At 38.9% G+C, this 22,112-nt stretch overlaps 1 protein-coding gene across 4 annotated transcripts in view; it reads left to right on the top strand.

Moving 5' to 3' along the window:
* The window catches only part of stra6 (signaling receptor and transporter of retinol STRA6), a 62,029-nt gene that overhangs the window by 30,880 nt on the left and 9,037 nt on the right, over nucleotides 1–22,112 (top strand). For 3 of the 4 annotated variants that reach the window (XM_013910080.1, XM_013910079.1, XM_013910081.1), the window contains exons 4-6: nucleotides 19,344–19,724; nucleotides 20,869–20,935; nucleotides 21,699–21,781. In XM_013910080.1, the coding sequence (XP_013765534.1) occupies nucleotides 19,672–19,724; nucleotides 20,869–20,935; nucleotides 21,699–21,781 (203 nt within the window). In that variant the 5' untranslated portion in view covers nucleotides 19,344–19,671. Of the gene's footprint in view, nucleotides 1–16,031; nucleotides 16,212–19,343; nucleotides 19,725–20,868; nucleotides 20,936–21,698; nucleotides 21,782–22,112 lie in introns of those variants that run through there. The other variant, XM_005730032.1, reaches the window with a different exon arrangement.

Below are 22,112 nucleotides of genomic sequence, written 5' to 3'. Positions count from 1 at the left end.
AGATAAATGTTTAATTGGTCACTAATCCAAATATGAATTCAGCCAGTCACATGGCAGCAATTACACACAGTTAGGAATGTAGACATGGTCAAGACGACACATCAGAATGGGAAAGAAATGGGATTTAAGTGACTTTGAGCATGGAATGGTCTGAATATCTCAGAAACTGCTGATCTGCTGGAGTTTTTCTACACAACCATCTTCAGAGTTTAAAGAGAATAGGCCAAAAAAAGAAAAATATCCAGTGAGAAGCAGTTCTATGGGGCACAATACCTTGCTGATGTCAGACATCAAAGGGGAATGGCCAGAAGGCTTCGAGCTGATAGGAAGGCAACAGTTACTCAAATAATAAGTATGTACCGGTTGCCACTCCTTTTAGCTAAGAACAGGACACAGTTCACACAGACTCACTAAAGTTGAGCAGAAGATGATGTCTGGTCTGTTGAGTCTTGGTTTCTTGTGTAACACACAAAATTTGGTGTAAACGATATAAAAGCACTAAACCATTCTGCCGGGTATCAAGGTGGTGTTGTATGGTGTAACTGTTTCTTGCCACACTTTGGGTTTCTTAGTACTAACTATGATCTTAAATGCCACAGCCTACCTGAGTAAGAATGCTGGAGAATGTATAAATGCCACACATTTAAATTTAAGTGGTGTTTACTAACAAGTCAGTTTAGTCTGACCCAGACAGATTGCAATCTGTGTTCTTAGCTCTTTGTACTCTAGTGTACAATCTAAAGCCAAGCCCACACGACATTACCCAATAGCTTTATCCCATTTGGTGGAGTTGTGCTCTTTGGCTTCTCATGCTCCCTGTAGGCCTGCAGCTCCATAGTGGGCCTCTCTCAGGATGGTGTGTGGGATGGGAGGGTGGAACAGGTCACATCCTGAGTCCTCCACCTACAGGATTCCTTCACTTCACTTTTTCCATAAATGAACAGAAGCTAACATATTCCGTATGCTAAGGGGAGAGAGTTTATTGCCACTGTTCTGTTATACAGTTTTTTAAAGAAGTGATTTTTTCCCCCAGACAGAAAATTATGCAACTGACCTTTGTGACCTTGAAATGACCCTGTTATCTTTCATAAGACGTTGTTAAACACGTCCACAGAAACTAGAAATGCAGCTCAAAATGCCTTGCTAATTGCACAAACAGCTCTCCAGTCTCACAAACAGGCTTGCTCCTTCTCTCTTCAGAGGCCTAATCCCTCTTAGCACGGATATAAGAAACGTGCCACCTGCCTCCAGTCATACCAGCTCGTGGCCTGACTGCCCTTGTGACACCACGCTGGCCATAATCTCATGAACAAATGCATAGCCTAGGATGCCACTGCTGGATCTAGACTTGGTGCTGCATACATATTTCCGTCCTCCCTTAGCAAATTCAAGCCTTTCATTGTCTACAGAAAAAATGGTCACCTAAGTGTTTGTGTAACTGTCATAGCTAGTATTAAACCTTTTCCTCAAATAATTTATTTCCAGCACAAGTGCCAATCAAGAAGAGGTTACTGCATATGATTTGGCCTTTGCCTGTGATTTAGAGGTGATATAACATTACCAGTTTGAAGTCATACATCTAAACCTTTAAGTAGAATATATGTAAATGCATCTACCGCCATGGCTCTCAACTGTGAGAATAATATACTGCTATACTGTATATGTAGCACGTAGCCTAAGGAGCATCAAACTGGGCTAAATTGTCTCGGCAGTCCAAAAGATGTATACACTGAATGCTATTCAAAAGTGAAAGAGTTAAAATGAGCTTTGTGTTGTGCTTAAAAGAGTACAGTGAAGTCGTCGTCTGCAAACTGCCTATATAATATTTTCAGGATCAAATCAGACCAGACCGGGACTGAAGTATATTGAAAGAGCCGTGTAGTATAATGTCTAGATGATTTTTCGCATTAAAGTTGACTTTAATCTGTTGTTTTAGTATCCCATTCAGTATACGATGGTCTGTTTAAACAAGGATGGAGATGTCAGGCTGCATTAGCATCCAGACAGCCGCTGCACCCAGAGGACTCTGCAGTGCTGAGAAACTCAGTCATTAAATTTGCAGTCGTTCTGCAGAGCTTCACTGTCTGCTTATTGGATGGGGGGCGGTCATGGATGATCCACCTCGCAGATAAAAACTAGACTGTTTCTTTTTTTAAATTTCTGAATTAAAAACAGAACTTGCCATATTTTAACTACAACATGTTGTAATTGAGATTCATTATTTACAATTTTAACTAAAAACAACTGTGCTAAAAATAGATAAGTGGCTTTAGTCCCTGTGCATTTATTTTTGCCATGCCTGAGATAAAGTATGACATAATATTGATGCTTTCAACATTTAAAAACAGGTTTCAAAGACAATTACTCTAAGAGTATAAAACAAACTATGTTCTGCTCCTCCATTTGTTATACAAAAGCATATAACGGCTAATGTACTGTAGGTACTGAAGGTTTTATGGATTCGTTTGCACTGTAAGGCACAAAATGATGAACACATGAAGGAAGTAAAGCAATAAATCATAAGATAAATAAATGAATGATGAAACGAATGAAAAATAAATTGCACTTTAGTAACCCCTTCAAGTTTGCTGCTGTGCCAGCCATAATTGTGACTAACAGTTATCACAAATGCAGCTCTGCCTTCATCTGTTTGATTGCTGTCGTGATTTCTGCCACGCTTGCTTGGCAGATTTTCTCGGTTATGGCAGCTAAACGTTGACTTTTATTATTTACCGCTCTTTGTTCATCTGTTGTAAACAAAGGATTGTTGTTGTTTCTCATTTCAAGTGCCCTTCCCCCAGCTACCTTTTGTTTCTGAAAGCCTTGGTTTGTTGTTAGAAGCCTTGAATTGGAGCCTGCCAGGCCTGCCCCCTCTCCTGCCTCAAAGCTGGTTGTAGATGAAAAATTTATGACTGCTATGCCTATTTCATTTGAAGTGCTGCTGCTGTTCTTCTGATGCTGCCCCCACTGATGGTGACTGCATCTGCAGTTTTCATTCGACCGTTCCCCCTCACAGTGGGAGTGCAAATCAGGGAGAGAGGCTGGGACGGTGTCCATGGCTTTACTTCACTGGTATTCACTAATCAAGGATTTTTTTTTCTCCTTGCTGCTCGCGAGTAATTACAGGACATTGATTAGCTGCTTTTAGAAGCCACCCACACAACTCTCTTAGAACTATATCTGCATTATATTGTAGCTCTTACATTAAAACGTTTCACTCTTCTTTCTATTGTTAATCTCAAGAAACACCTGTATAATTGCATCTGATATGGACACTGCGGGACTGCAAAGTAAACTATTTTTGACTGGCTACCCTTTTATGAAACACGCTCAGCTGATAAGTGCATTGAATGTACTTCAATTTTAACCTTAAATTCTTTGAAAAGTCAGAAAAATATGATGTTTATTTGCAATAATGTAATAGCAATATACATAATATGTAATAGCAGAAATTTATTACTGTAAATAATAACATTTTAAATGAAGCTCTTTTGTATCAATTTGTTTCCCCTGGATATTAATAATATTATTATTACTACTATTACTAAAATGATAATAATGATGTTCATGATCTGCTTCAGTGCCTTTAACTAAAGAAATTAAACAAATAAAAAAAAACCTGGAATATTCATAAAATAAAATAAAAAAATCATTATTCACTCCCAGATGTTGCACACGCTGTTCAAATATGTTTATCATGTAAGGTTTCAGATGTGACGCTCACACCATTTGAAATAGCCGGGATGCAAATGATTAGCGTGGGAAGATTTAATCACTATGCATTGTGTTAATGACAACCTCTATGCCCGGGATGAACACGTGGGCGTCTTTTACCAAAACCTCTGCATCCAAAAAAATATGTTTTTACACATCCCTTTGAACTGTCGAAATGTAAATGTAAAACAGTATGCTAAGGAGTGAATGAGTAACACCTAGAACGCTGAATAGGAAATTATCTTTCACAATTCTGTTCATGTTAGTAAAACAACAGATATAATGTGTTAGAGGCAGTTAGGAAAGGGTATGTCCTCAGTAGGATGAGAAGATAGTTTGTTTTTAAAGCTGAACAGAAAATTCTGCAGAAAAATTCTGTCGTTCAGAGACCTTGGTAAAGTCTTGATCATGCATGAAGTCACATTGGTTCCTAAGCAACAGGTAATTTCACAACACACGTGCAGCAGCAGCTTTTCATAGCAGGGCTTCGAGCCCATTTAAAGTCACATCAGATGGTAACCTTGAGCCGAACAATACTGCTCAAAGCTGTGGTCAAAGCTTGGGGGGAAATGTCACACTTGTTACGGGAATAATTACTCCAGCACAATGAAGCAGCATTCATCTTCAGCAGCAATGTCTTCTTCATTGCCATATGAATCAACATTCCCCTGCATAACCTGTGGTTTCCAGGCACAGTCTCAGGTTACTGAGTTTAAACAGATAAGACGAAAACCAACCCGTCACAAAAGCTCCTTCCGAGAAGACCCCATTAGCTTTTAGAGTTAAGAGAATATCAGCCAAAACAGCAGATCAGATCAGAATTCAGAAAGACGATGTCATCATATGTAAAGCTTATTCTGCTTGTCTAGTCAGAGTTTCCCAAATACATACAGAAGGGTGTGGCTCTCATACATGCATTTATATTTTTTGTTCCATCCAATGTGTCCTACACTGTTCTAATGTTATACAGACTACTGCATGAAATCCACACGTGTCCTCTTGTTTGAACATTTGCTAAAAACTGCAGTACCCAGATGCATAAATAAGTGAACACACACACCAACACGATTCTCAGTATTGATTCTCTACAGCTGTAATCCAGTAGTCTCAGGCTTGATAATACCTGCTATAAAAGAAGTAATGATGACTCAGATCATTCTTTTAAATTTCATTCATGCTGCAAGAAAGTAAAAGAATCATTTGATGCTAGGGAGACATCTCACTTTTATTTTGTTGGTCGACTCAGAAATACATTAAATACCGCAAATTAGAAGAATTCAGCTAGATCAAATGTTTCTGGAAAAAGGCTGGATAGTTCCTATTTCCATTTGCACTTATCTCAGAGACAAGCCAACAGCCTATTACATGCGCTACAAATTTTAACAATAAATCAAAATAGAGTACATCTGTAAACTGAAACACCACACACACACACTCGTTTTCATATCTTAGTGAGGACTTCTAATTGACATAATGATTTGCCTAGCCGCTTACCCTAACTATCGAAAAAGAATGACTAATTCTAACCATGACCGAACTGTAACCCTGATACTAAAACCGCATTTTGAGCCTCAAAAATGCCTTCAAACTCATGGAGGTGGGCCTTTTGTCCCCATAAGTAACTATTGGTCCCCACAAGTATGGTGACATGCCAATTTTCTGTCCTCACAAAGAGGTCTAAACATGTACGCATACACACTTTCTAGAAATGTGTCACAACAAGGACAAATACTCTGGTTTTGGCTTTTGTGCATTTCTCAGGTTTTAGGTGTCCTCCAAGGTAGCATGACTATCAGCTGTTTACCTAACTGCACATATGCAAGAAATATTTCACAACACTTTATCTGAACTGATAATTGTAAAAATCTGCAATCCATGCAAAAGTAGACTTTTTAAAACACAAACAAGCCAATCGATCAGGTACCAAGGATCAGAACAGAAAAGACCTCATTCAGACTTTGCTCCCAAGAAACACCTGATATCTCATAGTTACAAAAAGTAAAAAGGTGAGGTTACGTAAGACTGAAGGTATCTTTATGGTAATATCTGTTAAATGACTGCATGAAAATGCTGCATGCATTGTGCATGAACTGTAGCCTTACCATCTCCTCGGATTTACTTTTTTGAGCTTTAACAGAAATAAAGGCTCTCCTGCTGTCAGACAACAACACACCACCAGCTTAGTCTCACAGGACTGGAGACAAGTCAATAATTCAGCACAGGGACTAAAATTTTATAAGGAGGCAGAAAGATAGTGGACTGAAATAAGGGCGGAAAGGCAGAAAAGAGTAGATACAGGGGAATCTGGGGGCTAAATCCTGTTTGCTTGCTCCTGACCCAGAGCAATAACATGTCAGAAGAAGCTTTCAGGGATTCTACCTGTCAATCAACGTGGCCCCTCAGTGCAGGCGAACGGTCATTACGGAGAACTGGAACGGAGCTATTTTCCTTTTATTTTCCATGGCTAGGGTTTCACCAGAGAAATCTGTCTAATGTGAGATAAGGCATCTGATTGCTACAGCTACACCCAGCCAACACTTGTGTGAACAATAGAGCCATGGTGCATTGATCAGTGTCTGGAGCCCAGATGCAAATCACTGCGGAGAATATTTGAATGGGCGTAGTTAGCAGCCACTGACAGCATGAGCAATGATGTGTGATATTAAACTGGCCAGTAGCGTGTGTATAAATGACAACCACCATAACAAATTATAAAAGAGAATTTTGAATGTTTTTGCCACATCTAAAGGAGATTGGAACAAGATAAAGCATCATTCTCACAAGAAGAGGACATAATCTGATGAATTAAAGACACTATAATACTATAAGATGCTTACTTAAAAACACGAGTAAAGGCAAAGCTATAAAGTATGACTTGTCTTACATTTTATGAGTCACTCCCAGAATAAAAAAAAAAAAAATTACAACCTAGGACCACTGAATTGCTGTTGTATCAAAGTAGGAACAAAGCTGTGTCTCTGCAGCACATGAGGCACTTTTACATTAAAGCAAACAGCCAAAGGCATACAATGTATAAATCCTGCTGCCTGCTAAATGAAAGGAGTCTTGCAGCGCTGTGCAGCTCTGTTCTCCAGAGTCGGAAATTCCCAGCAGGTTTGAAGTACATCTTTTGTCAGGAGTACAGGGCCCAGTTTGAAAAATAATGACGCTTTGTGGCGTTCCCTTTCCTGTTTTTCATGTGACACGCGGCTAAATGGCAAAGTAAATGTTAATGGAGTGAAAAGAAAACCTCTCGAATTCTAAAATATAAATAACAGTACTTTAATTGCCCCTAACTACACAAAAATGCTCCAGTCTTTCAGGATAATTTCATGTAGTGTTATAAGTTACAAAAACAAATTGAGAAATGAGTGTACCTTCAGGGTCTGTTAAGCAAACTGGCCCTGAAGTGCCGCTATCCTTCCCCCACATGTACCTCGCCTCCCATCTACTCACCGGGGCACGTACATGCAAATGACAATCTGTTGCCATGCTAATTAAGGTCTAGGTCACGTGAAAGAGAGCTGCGTGACTCCGTGAGCTCAAGAAGGGGTCTTACTATCGTCCAATCACACTTCAAGCATCCCACTGAGGAAGGTAAGGACTGTGATGTTATTAAAAGTGGTTTATAAAACCTGTTCGAAGAGGGATTTTAGAAGCTAGTATTGAAAATGGTGACAAACCAGAAGAGGTGTGATGTATTCTACCCTGCTCGTATGGGACCCACTGGGGTTTCCTTAATGGCCTATAGCCAAAACTCTCCGGGAAACATGATTCAGTTCCCCGTGACAGTCATGCAGGGAATCAATACCATGATGTCACCATGAGAGGAGGTGAATAGCAAAACCAATGGTGATAATACATCAGGGAAATCAGAATCACAAATGGAGTAACATAATACCACAAGCCCACCAAGAACAAAAACCCCACCCCACACACTGCTGAAAAAAGATGGCAGAATTCTTCTTTTTTCAAATATAGCAAATACTGAACAGCACATTTAGCATACGAACACTGTAGCAGAATGTTGCAAAACTGCTGCTTTAACAATAAACTGTCTTTAAGAAGCGCCACCTTTTCCCGCCTCATCCATTTAGTCACAGATGGTTTTCAGATCTCAAAGAACTGCAGCAGTGCTCAAGCATTCACATCAAACAGCATTGTGAATAATGAATTACACAAGCTCTTTTCTTGTGTCAGACTGTGTTTACCAAACCCTTATTTATGAATGTTAGGATTCCTCCTTCTGTGACATGTGGAGAGGAATCTTTCTCGAAAGGAGTCCGGCCTGTCTGATCTTTGCAGGGGACACATGCTGTGTGATGGCGCTGCAGTCTGAAGTGGATTTACCGGCAGCTTCTGACAACAGCCAGATTCTCGGTCGTCTAACCATTTGTTCTAAAGTAACATTAACAAATCATCACCCTGACCTCTCCTAAGCCTTGAAAAACAACCACAGCTGCCAGCTGACAGCACAGAGGTCACAATTGTACTGTTTGAAATATTATCTGCTATTAAATCAAACTGCAGTGCAGGGATTTAAGTGCAGCATCCTGCTTTTCTCTTTTTGACCTTTATATATTTTTCCTCAAATAACAATCACTCCACATCAGAATCTTTCCACTGACAGAAGGCTGGATGGAAAGCAAAACTGATAAGAACTAACTTACATCAGTGAAAGGAAACTAGACGTTATTACTTTTATAACCCAGTGAAAGCAACGTGATCCTCAGTATTGATTCTCTGAAGCTGTAATCCAGTAGTCTCAGGCTCAATAATAATTGCTATTGAAGGAATGATGATGACTCCCTGATTAAATTTCATTCATGCTGCAAGAAAAAAAATAAATAAATCATATGATGCTGCGGAGATAAGATATTAACATCTTACAATTATTTTGCTGCTTGACTTGACAGTTGTATCCACGGTTTTTTTTTTAAATTAGAATGTATCTCCTGTATAATATCAGTGAATTAACAAATAAAGGAATCATATACAAAAAGGCAAAATATGTCCTAAAAATTGTTATAGCATTTCTGTGACCCAGTAAAACTCATGAAACTAAAACGTATTCCATTATGCTATTTTGTTGCATCATACTTTGCATGTTTTAGTAATCCCGTGCATCCTTTATAATTTCAGTATACTGGTCCCATTAATGCAAATTCACAAAATCCATTCTCAGGATGGTTTTTGTGATGGAAACGAGCAGCACGTTAACCTGTGTGGCCAAAATGGATCGGTGTTCATGCAGTCACCTTCTAAAGCGCAAAAGCCAATATATGACCTGAGAAATACCCAAACATTGCATCAAATTCTTTGTCCTCTTTGTGCATGGGAGGATATTCCCCACATCTGCCGATAGCCGAGACAAGCTCTGGATTCAGCCTCATTCCAGCAGAGACATGTGAAAGTCAAGCCTCTCTGAACACACCGAGATGCGTCTGCAGACTATGAATACATTATTCATCAGAAAAATCTAACGCTTTTCAGGCCAGGAGGCTTCCTCTCTTATGAAAAGTGGTCAGAGGCAGTCCCTGTGGGACAAATGATGTTGTGCTGAAAGGCATTGCAACACATCCAGACATTAGATCCACAAGCTCAATTTTAGTTGTGAAAACACATGAAATACTGTGAATTAAAAAATCCAGCTGGTTCAAATGTTTCTAAAAGAAACGAAAAAGGCCAGATGGTTCCCATTTCCATTTGTATTTAAGTCAGAGGCAAGCCAACAGCCCAGTTTATGCGCTACAAAATTCATCTAAACAGCAAATCAAAACAGAGTATGCATCTGTAAACTGAAACACGCACACACTCACCCACACTGTGTGTGGAGAGACTCGATCCTTCTCTGCCTCGATTAATTCTTTTGGGTGAATTTGGCAAACGTCTCATTTTGATAGCAATTATGCTGGGCAGGCTGGGGTGATTTTTCTATTTTTCATTTCACTAACAAACCACTGAGATGTGAGAAATGCAAATACTCTATCAGCTCGAGACTGTGCTGCCTTTGTAGATGATCCATATTTGTTGTATGTCTCCTGTAGCTAAAAATTGTGACACGGTCGCCAGTTTTGTTTTTGTTGTATGGGACATTCTGTTTTCTCAAGAAAGCTTGATTGACCTTTCGCCGAAATAAAATGAAAATTTTAAAAAAGAGCGTCTGATTCCAGGAAAAAAGGTTATGAAAATATGATAAGACTGAACTCTTCCACCCAGCAGTTTTAATGGTCATAAGTTAAGATTGCAACATCTGAAATACAATAAGACGCCAATAATCCACTGCTCACAGGACCCACAGAAGCACATCAGCAAAGCCTGTAAATTAATGCTTACAGAGACCACCCAACAACAACCCACACACACACACAGAATGACAAAACAGAGGCCAGGGCAAGGACATCATCTATCACACTGACATGCATAACACCCCAACTAAAACAGACATCAACCCCCACCCCCCACCACCCTCTCTCTCACTCACACACACACACCCACACACACACACACACACACACACACACAATCCCAGCCATACAGTACATACACACATAGTAATGGTGTACTTAATATACTGGTAAGTCAATTTAAGTGGATACATGCACAGCTTTGATCTCATAATGGTATTTAAACATCTACTGTAAGCTGTCATTTAAGATAAACAGATTGTAAAACTGAAATCAAATTCTTGAGTGTTTGCCAAGGTGTTCTCCAAATGGTTATATAAAGAAGATTATTACGCGGTCGCTCAGACACGACCCTGCGTCCCTCCCATAAATTCACGGTGCTTGTCAGGCAATCGCAGCAGGAGCGTGACAGACCGAGCGCTGCAAACCGGCATCTGTGGCAAAGTGATCATGACCACTTTAATAACAATCAAGAAGATTTGTACTTGTCACGGGCTGCTTAGCTAAAGCGTCACATTCGCAGCGCTCATAAAAGTGGAAATAAATCTTTCACCTTCCAGACTACCATAATCACAGCGATATATCATAACAGAAAAAAACCTCTATGATTAAAGTTGCCTTTTTTTTTTCTTTCCTAATGATGGTTGCAGGTACATTACCTGGCAATAAGCTCATCTACAGTAAAACGGGACTATTAAAATCTATTACGTGGCTAAAAAGTGTTGTGGATCTTTTTCGAAAAACTAAAAAAGAAAACCGAATCTCACTGATCGCCACTGTCAAAGCTTAACTCAAAGTACAACTATATTTTATTAAATTATTAATGTAACATGGATATTCTTGATTGTTGTTTTGCTTTGTTTGTTCATAATTATAGCATTATCAAAGCAGAATTTTCTGACAATGTGACAATTTGTTTTCTTTGTTTCAGCCTTTTTCAACCACCAATGCTCACCTCAACTGCTCTTAGTCCCCGAGTCTCTTTAGCTCATAATAATAAAATAACTGTGGGCTAAGGCTCGGCCTCTACTCGGGCCTGGCTGCAGGGTATGAGCTCAGTAACCAAGGAAGGGTGCACTGGATCCTTAATTTGTTTTTTTGGATAGGGGTATCTGAATCGCTATACGTCTGACCCCTCACACAGGAACCAATTTTCCATTATAGCAGGGTGGCTCTACTGTGGTGGCATGTGCCGCCCTAAAATAATCTCTTGCCATCCTGTAGTGCCACCCTTGTTTTGCATATGAAAATGTTCTTTATTAAAGTAAGTTAGCATTAACCCTTTAAAACCGGTCAGATCGAGCACGCTCCGTTTTGCGTAACTATCTTTAAATCCCGGTAGCACTGCAACCACGTGAGCTAGCTCAAAAAATTTTTTTGCATATGAAACCGGAGGAGTTGTACTTACATCTTATGCCATCAGCTTGTCCTAGGTCACAGTTTCCTTCCACATATAGCTTTGCAAAAACTGCATAAAAAGCACTTGCAGCAACAAAAACATAATATTCCAGAAACACGCTTTGCCGATCCGATCAGCTGTTCATAACACTTCCTACGTTGAAATAGACGTCAGCGCGAACTACGCCTGTCAACCATCACCTGGCCAAAACCGAAAGTGACATCATTTTCGCAGAAAATGTAGGTTTTTTTTAACCTTCGGGGGCCTTATAAGCCTGTACTGGTGTTTTTAAAAGTCATGTTTGACTTGATGCTTTTCTGAATAGTTTCTGGGATGCTTAGAACTCAAATTGCACTGCTGAAAATAGTTTATTTTGATGCACATGCTGGTTTTTTTTTGCAAATTTGCATTATAATATTTATTTTTGTTTTTCCACCAGTAGATAAAAATTGGTGTATCTCAAAAATAAAACTATGAAGGCACTCAAAATAAATTTCCTGTTGTTAGAAACTATTTTATGCAACTTTTTTGTATTTACAGTTTTGAGGGACAAACCTCTTAAATTTGTCTAACTAGAAATATATGTAAAAAAAACAAACAAAAACTATTTTAAATTTTTTGTAGTTTATTGCTCTTTTTTGCAATTTATGTAGTTATTATAGACTTAATGCATACATATTATCAAAATTTGGGCTATAATGGTTATATTGATGTATAGCAACTTGAAATGCTCCAAAAATGGCACTACAGCATGTAAAAATATAAAGACAACTCTGGCGGACTTGGTTCTATGGTAGCCCTTAAAGGGTTAATAACCCAGATTTCCATGCTACCCTAAGAAAATTTCTCTAGATCCACCCCTGCATGAGAGACCCTACCAGGGACAAGTTGCCACCAACAACATAGCTCTTGGGAATGCACAAACCCCTCCACCATAAGAAGGTGGCAATTTGAGAAATGGGAAATATTCCCTGTTTAACCAAAGGCCAAGTCTTCAGGTGATGACCAGTGGGTTTCCAGATTACTCCCAGATTAATAAGGACTTTCTATTATATTATTATATAATATTATATAATATGCTGTTTTATCATTATAGCAGAATCCTCAAAAAAATTACCATTGGGGTTTAAAATTCTTATCCTAAAAAGAAGAAGGTGAAGTTGGTATGGCAACATACATGCGTGGCTAGGTGCATCAGGTGAATGAATGGGTGATGCTTTGAAGTCCAGTTGTTAGTATAATACATCCCAGGAATTATTCTAAAGTTAGCAAGCTAGGCTAACTATTGTCCAATGCCATACGAAAGCTAGGCAGCCTAGCTTAACAGCTTGTGGAGTGGAATATGAATTTCACAATGACTCCTCCAAACTATAAATCCTCTCAAACATTAAATATACAATATTTGAGGAATTACTTAAGATAAAAAGACGTGTATCTTCATTTGTATGCATCGGTGAAAACAGATGTGAGAAGAATTCAAAAATCAGAGTCACCCTAAATAATGCATTTTACTAATTCTAAACTGAGTAAATGACTTCAGTCTTTTGATCATCATATTAAACTTCATTGTGTATACATCAGTGTGACCATGAGTCTGACTAACTGAATCTGTATGTAGCCTATGTGGCTAAATTCAAGTATTTTGATGTAAATCCAAGTTGTTTGAACCAAGCCAAATAAAAGGGATGTGAGGACAGAGTGGGAGGGGACGTGTTGAAATATGCTTACGCCGACTTAATTTTTCAGAAATTTACAATTGGCCAACCCAATTCAGCTACATTGCAGCTGTCAACAGAGATAAGCAGTTCTTTCATGTCTCCTCAAATGTACATTTCTTTTCCCGCCTTGAACATGCACAAATCCAATTATGTCCTAATTGACTGTTACAAGGCTCATTGATTATGACAGAGGCAGTGAGGCAGACTGAGCGGAAGAAAAATATCCCCAGTAATTAGCCTCATGTACCCGCGAGGTTTCACTAGCAATGATTTAACACAGAGGCAATATTTCTTAATATTACTCAGTTTACTCAATATGAATTGATTTTGCCAACAATAACATTTTCATATTTATGGCACACATACAGTATTGCAGAGTAACCCTGAGCCAACATGTATTTTTTCATATGTTGCTAGGACAACAGGAAGTAGGTGCAGTGATTTGGTGAAACTGATTTTGTACAATTCTAACAAGCGTCCATATTTGTTATGACCACCTTTATTTTTCAACACAGCCTGAACTCTCGGCAAGGCAAGCTTTCTTGCCATTTCTTTGAGTAGTCTTTAGGAATAGTCTGATGGTACTTTTTCTGCATCTGTAATTCCAAGTTTGACAAGATCTCAACACAACTGACTGAAATGTGGCCCCAAATCTTGACAAAGCCTCCACCATGTTTTACAGATGACTGTTGACACTCACTGTTGTCTCTCCTGACATCCTCTGTACATACTGACAATGAAATGAACAGAAAATTTCAAATGTGGATTTTTTTTCATGCAGTAAGATTTTCAGTCCAGTTCTTGTGTAGTTTGGCATAATGGCTCCTTGGCAGCTATCTTTCAGGGACTAGTACATGGATTAACTGAAGGGCTCAGGTCTTTGCGGGGGGTTTTTTAACCTTTTTTTTTTTTTTTACAAACACAACTTTTATATCATATTTATTTGCTCTAGATAGTTTTTTAGGCTTGCCTCTTCACCAGTTGTCCTCCACTTGTCCAGTTTCCTCAAATGTTTTAAGGACACACTGGATAGCATGCTGAGATACGCCAACTAATAGCTATCTGGGAGGTCACATTGTTGGTGCAAAAATAATATTTTATGCCTGTCAAACTGTGTTTTTAATTTATTTACTGCATTTTTCATAGATTAGATTAACTAAAGAAATTAGAACATTGTGTTCTTGTGACATGCTGCAAGTAACAAAGTGGCCAAATGTTTATTATGTATAGACACAATACCAGTTCATCCCTTGAACCAATATGCCGTTTTATACTTGAACAGTCAGTGTTAAGTGTCTTAACAAACAAAGAAAAACAAATTACTCTGAAAATGATCAGGTACAAAGACTGGACTAAAAATGAGTGAAAAAGCTGTTGATGTACAAAGAAAAGAGGCCTTAGAAAGCCTGGACAACCTTTACTTTGAAACTTAAATTGTGAAAAACTCCAGCTCCTTGGAAGCAAAATATGAAGAAATGTAGGGTGGCTCAAGACTTTTGCTCTTCACTGTAATAAAGAAGAGAACCCCCCACCCCCCCCACCCCCCTGATATTTTTAAGGAAGATTAAGTTGTGTTGAGTTACTTTCAACTGAGCTATTTCAAATTGAAACTAAACTGTTTTGGAAGGCCTCAAACAACCTCCAGCGCACAGCACTTGCTTCAATGGAGTAAAACATACCAGCCGAATTCATATTGACTTCTTATTATTTGCTGTTTTTGAATGAGAACAGGATGACTGCTTACTCATTACTTCAGCTACAGGTTTTTTTCAGAAGAAACCTGAAGTCAGCAAGTTAATAATTATGATACCAAGCTCATCCTCATGATGTGATTACTGTGCTTCCTCAAGAGCTTGCTCAACAGTATTAGGAGGATGTATTCACTTGTATGGAAAGGCCAGAGGAAGGTCACAAAACTAGACAAGGGAAGAGTAGCATTTGTTTTACCCTAAGAGACTGCAGACATGAATTTTACTACACCCTGGTGTGGAAAAAATAGAAAGTGAGGTATGTTGTGAGTGTTATCAAAATCCCGAGGTTAGTGTAGGCATAACTCCTCTTCTCCAGGAATAACAATGTACTCTCCTCCATGAAAAGGAGTTAATAATGACCTTCACAAAGCACCTAACTTAATAAACTCACTATACACCAGCTGCTCTTAGTAGATCACTTTGTCTCCAGGGAAGGAACTAAGTTGATAATTTTGCCCAGGAGTTCATCCCTATCTATGATGCTTTTACCTGGGTGAAAAACAAACAGAGCCTCAATTAGTAGAGAAAAAACATCAATAAAAAAAATTGAATCGTACACTGTCGGCTGACTCGTCTTGAATCTGAAGGACGTCTCTTCCCAGGTTGCACAGCTTGGGCAAAAACTAAATAAATCAGGTGAAATTTACAGTCATGGGATGACACAGTGGATGGGAATGGACCTCCCGTGCATTGTGACAGATGTTTTCCCAGTCTGACACATCTATGACAGGCACAGTTCCCTCTTTGACCTGATACGTCAACAGTGCAAAAATCCCCAGCAGGATGTCAACAAAGGTCAGTAAGTAGGCTAAAAGCACCAATAAGGCTAAATAATGGCAGTAAACTAATAATGTATCACTTTAAATATTGATTCCAATCTATAGGCACGCCCATGTGACAAACGTTTTAGCACCAATTGCCTGTAACTGTAGTAATGGAAATATGCATCTATACCTACACACTAAAACTTGAACTTGGCCACATTAATCATTTCTTTATATTTCACAACAGTTTTTTTTTCTCTCTTTGCATGGAGCAGCACTTTTATGATGCTTTCATCACAACAAGATAGAGAGTACAAAGTCCCCACTTTACACTGCAAGAGCTGTTCAGAAAAAAACTAGTTGCACTTGAGAGTTATGTTTCTGTAATTAGTGAACTTCTCCAAGGGGTGTATGAAGCCTCAGTCCCTTCTCTAAAGACAGCACCAGGTCAGCAAAAGGTAAGGTACTGATTACAGGCTCCATAGTTTCGGTGAACTTTGTGAGCTAGTCCAGAGTGGTGTTTTACTGAAGCTGCCTATAGGTCAAGGTGATGCACGAAACCAACCTTGTTTAAATGTGCCTGATTTCGTGCTCTTGGCAATATTGGAAATGGGTAGATTTTAAGCAATTGATGATTTTCCATGCTTATCTGGTGCTGCAGCACACCCACATGTGGTTCTTTAAGTAGCTAGCTATTTAAAGATAATGAAATTAAGTTGCCACTGCAGATGGTGTAAAATACACTCACGTTATTGCTCTTCTAATCACCCTAGAAGGTGCAGGTTTAACTGCACAAAACACAAGCAAGGTTAGATTAGTCCATTGCACATGCGGGACAGTGGCACAGGTGGTTGAGTTACCTGCTGTCGCTCTCAAGCTGAAAGTGCCTTTGTTTGCAAGATCAAACTCCACTTCAAAGGCATGAAATTTCTCAGTGATGTTTGCAGGAAACCGAATCTAACCCGATCCCTGCAGCTGTCTTTCACATAAAACACGACAGTCATGTTCATCTGTGGGAAACTGATCTGATTTGCAACTACATTTTGGTTTGAACTGCGAAAAATGAAAAACATAAAAGGTGTGTGGAGTGTTTGATTATAAAGAGTTATGAAAATCACTGTAAAATCGAACTCGTAACATCACCTTCTCCACATGTAGCAGGTAATTTAAGATGCAATAAAGGTGGAGTCACCACAAAAATATATATGTATATAAAATTTTGGTGCAGTGAGTGATTGTGCTAACATCTTTTCAATGTCTGCTTTCCCAGATCTAACTAGTTTGTGAATGCCTGCCTTGTCTGTCTTTATGATGTCGGTGTTTACATTGTTAAGAAGGGATTCGTTAATCAGTATTTCAATTGTGTTTATTTTAAACACTCATGCTTAACATAGTTTCTTCCAAAAGGCTTTAGAGCTGACTTCCTAAACCTGATACAAGTGAACTGTCTGCCTCAATCAAACTGCCTCTCTGTGATGTAACTGTTCAAAGCATTCTTTGTTCACTGACCCCTTTATTTGTCGGGCTAGTTTTTCTTTGGGAGCACATTTGATTTGGTGGCTTACTAAGCTTGAGAAACCATGTTTTCTTAAGGGTGTTAGGGGGGGAAATTTTGTTGAGTTTTAAGGTTGTGTGCCTTTAATCTTGGAATAATGAGACATGGAAGCAATGTTGCAGAACTGACTTAGTCTCAGCCAGCTGCAGCTGAATGCTGGAAGAGATTTCTGCAGACATGCTCCACAGAATACATACAGTAGGATCTTTTGTGTATGTGGGGCAACATAGATATACAATTTCAAGTGTTTCTGTTTTTTTGTTTTTTTTATTCAACTTGTTGCACAAAAGGAAATTAACAGGAGTTATAACGCTGACCTCTGACCTCTGTCACACATTCCTATGCTTTTGTCATACTTAAGGTAGCCATGTAGCCAACATCTAGTTAATAAGGTTAATTAGATGGGAGCAAGGATGAGCCTAACTTCAGAGAGATTAAGCTTCTGTTGATATTCTACATATAAATAAGAGAGACTGCTGTGATTATTGTTGATTATACTGCTTCTACTGAAGTACAGCAACACCACCTGAACCTGTGTTGTTGTGGTCACCTGTCATAGCATAGCCACATTTTGATATTTTGAGTAAACCTGCTTTGTACCTGGATTTAATGTTTACAGAAGAATTGTCTTGATTAGGGAGTCATGGCAACCTGCTTCCATGGGTTGAACTAGGTCATGTGAAACAGACAAAAACACAGGTATAAAACAATAAATATTATTATTTTAGGCCTTCAACCATAGACTATATTCATTCTTGATTTATTTGTTCTCATTTTTTAAAAGACCGATCAACCACATGGTCCAAACTTGAAGGAAATGTGCAAAAGCAACCAATGCAATAACTTCTACTTATTTTTGTATCACTTGACCCATCCAAGAGTTTCAGTTTATAATGGAAAACCAAAAAGAAAAGAAGGAACTCATCACATATGAAAAGACTGAAACAGCAAATTGTCCGACATCCCTGCTCGACAAATAACTTACAGCTATTGGATAATAAATTATTAAAAACATCAGTGATGGTTTCTGTTTGCCCAACAAATCAGGTATTCAGTTCTTTAGGAATAAGAGGAAGAAGGAGAAATGAAAGTCAGTCAGAAATAAATAAATTTTTCTCGAACCTCTATCAAATAATTTAAAAAACAATATTAATAATGTGCAATGGTAACTGAATTTAAAGATATGTGAAAGGCAATTAATAATTATAATCTGAACTTTACTGTCCATTCTACATCCATACAAGAAACCCTTTTTTGTATATTATTCATCTGTCAAAGACACCATTGGTATGTTAAAAAAATAAAAAAGCTCAGATGAAATTTCTTTCCTCTGGGCACATTGACAGTAACTCATTCACCATCACATATACACATTTCCTCCTTTCTCATTATGTTTTGTGATCCTTATCAGGACGACTTGCAGCACTGTTTGGACATAACTTTCAAATATTTTAAAATAACTTGATATCAGCATGGAGGCTAAAGATGCACATATCTGGTTAAGAAACTTGTCGTCACATAAATATGTACTAGGACATGCTATCTTAAATTATGTGCAGAAGACAAAGTACTGAGGTAAATCAACCCCTCCTTGATCCTTATCATGTTGAAGGTGCAGAGTTATGCGAGGTGATGTGAGGATACACCTTAGTGACTGTATTGAAACCCTTCCATTCTGCTTTTCTTGTTCCATGTTGCAATGGTGGGTTTCCTGGATTTAGTTTGGGTAACCTTTAGCAAATGCACCTGAACCATGACTGAAAGGAACAACACCTGAATTTCCATGTTATCAACGTGGAACTCTGATTGCTCCGATAGAAAAGCCTCATAGCTCCCAGCTACCCACATAGTCCCAGCTGGAGTTTTATAACTCTGCACACCTGACCACTGCAGCCACCGGCCACAGGTCCAATAACACAACTCCAAAAGTAGATGTAATCCCTGTAAGCCACAGGTGGCCTTACAGATTGGCTACCCAGATCTCCACATTTTTCCCTTCTTTCACACCCTGCCCCCCTCTCGCTCTCTTCCCCAGGCTCTTGGTGCGGTGGTAACCCTGAGCTGAAATAGGGCCTTTGGAAGGTAGAGGCAACGCGCTGCAGCCAGGACCTGTCACATTACTCTCAGCTCCACAGTGGGACCAGGTCACCTGAATGCAGTGAAGGAGGGTAGCTGAGTCTGAGTGCAAGTAGACCAAACACAGGGAAACAAGGACACTTGCAGCAGCAACTGAGTCCAGCGTGGGATTTGGAAGACACTTTTGCCTTGGAGACAAGGTGATCACAGCTGTGTGCCACTTTGTGGTTAAAAGAACTCCAGATCTTTTGTAAGACGTGGGACTCTTTTGATAAAGAGAAGTCGCAATGGACTATGACTACCCAGAATTGGATCCACTGCCATCCAAAATTGAACCAGAGTAAGTAAAGTCTTAACATTTAAGTTGAATTCTTTCAAGTTAATGCTATTTTACTTTAATGCTTTTAAATCTTTGCTTAAAATTAGTCTGCACTTTGTTTGATGTTTATTAGTAGTTCTTAAAACTTTCTCTGAGGGTGAACAATGTCTCTGTGAGATTCTCCTCTCATTGAGATATTAGGTGACACTTGGCACACTTCTGCAGTGCCAGCGCCAGCGTCAGTGTGTGGTCTTCTTTCAGTTCTTATTATTTATCATGTCGAGGCTGTATCCTTTTCATCTTTTGAGGTTGTAGGTTGTCCTGGAAATGCCTGTGGAACTTATTGGAAAAACGTTAGACTTTTTAAACATTTGTCTGTACGTATATTTCACACCCAAAATGTTACCAAGTTGCACTTTATATGATACCGCTTAAAGATCCATGACGTATCCCACAGTGAAGCTTTTTCCTCTTAGCTCCTTTTGTCCAAATTGCTTTTCTATGTTGTTAAAATCCATTATGTTTTCATTGGTATGGGGTAGTTAATAAAAGAAATGATGCCTCCAGATGAACAACACAAATGAAGTATGGTGGAAGAAGCTGCCATGTTTAGCTAAAAAGCCATTTTGCTGTTGTAAAAAAATAATACTGTATTGAGTTGTAGCTAGTCTTGGGCCTCTAATATAGCTCCCTGTCAGTTTATGAAGCATAAACTGCTGCACCACTGAGAGCTGGCTATAATTAATTTTTTTCACATTGTTGTAAAATAGCAAGTTAGGAATTCACAGATTGTTTAGAAAGGTAGGAAATATTGAAATATCTATTCTGGAAGCTGCCATCTTTATGCTCACAGATGATAAAGTAAGTGGTTGATGTGTGAGGCCTTCTCTGAATTGTAATTACAACCCCATGACCAGGCATTCCTGCTCTTCTAGAGCACAGGAACATGAACATAGGCATTTGTTGTTTCCCTGTCACGCCGATACCAATCCGTTTAACATGCAAATCTGTGCTGCGGGATTTCAGCTGCAGAGTTTCCAACCACAAATGGCGCTGATAGGGGAAGTGTGAAAAGGTTAATGAGGTATACTGAAGGTCAGCGCAGTGACTCAAAAGCCTTCAGTTATATTTTACTCACGTGAATGTTTTGCTCCATTTGTTTTAGAGTAATCCCTCCCTGTGACCCTACTGCTGACGACAGGCTCTATCATATATGCATCACTGTGATATCTGTAAGTCCGCAGTCTTCTTGGATTAATATGACACCACATTAAACTGTCCTGTATATTACATCCTGTTGTCAGGCGTGTACTGGTGTGCCACACTGAGACATCAAGGTTTGCGTTTCTGTCGTTTCTAATTGCATTCAAGTTTTAAAAATGTACAAAAATGTTGGTTTGAAGGAAGTTTTGTGAGCCCTTTGGCAATGATCCCAGGAACAAATAATCCTGTTATGTGATCACAAGTGTGATCCATATTAGAAAATTGTTTTTGCCTAATGTTTTGCTGCTTATTAAACGCTGCACTTACAGGAATAATAAAAAGAAAGCTATTTGTAGCCCACATTCTGACTAAACTGAGATATAATTTTTCAAATTTAGAAGTTGTTAAGCACTACATTACAAAACATTTGTATAATCACTGAACACAGATTTGCCATTTTAGGTTTAATGATAAGTACATTTGTGTTTTCATGATGAAGCTCCTTCATTAACTGATTATGGATGGTCTTTGTAGTCGGTCCAGACTTATAGTCTAGCTTTTTCCCCCCATTTCTGCTTTCTAAATGTGTCTCAGGTCATGACAGGTCATTGAACTTCATTCAAGCAACATTCTTGGGGAGCATTAGTCAGACGCTGGTGTTTGGCCTTTTGTATCACAGACACCCCATCATTTTTCTCTTTTTTTTTTTTGCCTGATGCAGAGTGAAGCATAAGCTGCATAGTGGGCTGTAGTGAGCTATGGTGGGCTAACTGAGGTCTATTCTCCTTTTAGCTTGTTGTCATGCTGATTCTGGCAGTGTTGGCAAGGCGCATGAAGGTCGGCGACAGACAGAAAGGACTCCCAGGTTTACTCAGGTGAGCCTCACTTTACTTTATCTTACAGTTTCACAGGTGAAATTGAAAATCCAGTTTTTACAGACGCGTCCTGTACCCTACTATTACTCTCACCCAGATTTTCAGTCTACCTGTCTACTGGCTTCCATCTATTTAACAGTGACATGAAGCTTTATGTGCAGAAGCTATAGCAGAATCTATTGTAGGGATAATTTGGCATTTGAGGTGAGTTTTAGATGTAGCAGGTGCTAATTGTGTTTATTAGCTTTGGGTAAGACCTTAAATCAATTGGTTTAGTTTGTTTGTCACTTTATTTATTAATTAAATCTCAAGTCAAGATGACATTCAATTA

This window comes from Pundamilia nyererei, unplaced genomic scaffold (assembly GCF_000239375.1).
Source record: "Pundamilia nyererei isolate P.nyererei 1_Seehausen unplaced genomic scaffold, PunNye1.0 scaffold00035, whole genome shotgun sequence".
Classification (NCBI taxonomy): domain Eukaryota; kingdom Metazoa; phylum Chordata; class Actinopteri; order Cichliformes; family Cichlidae; genus Pundamilia; species Pundamilia nyererei.
This window is presented reverse-complemented; position numbering and strand designations above follow the sequence as displayed.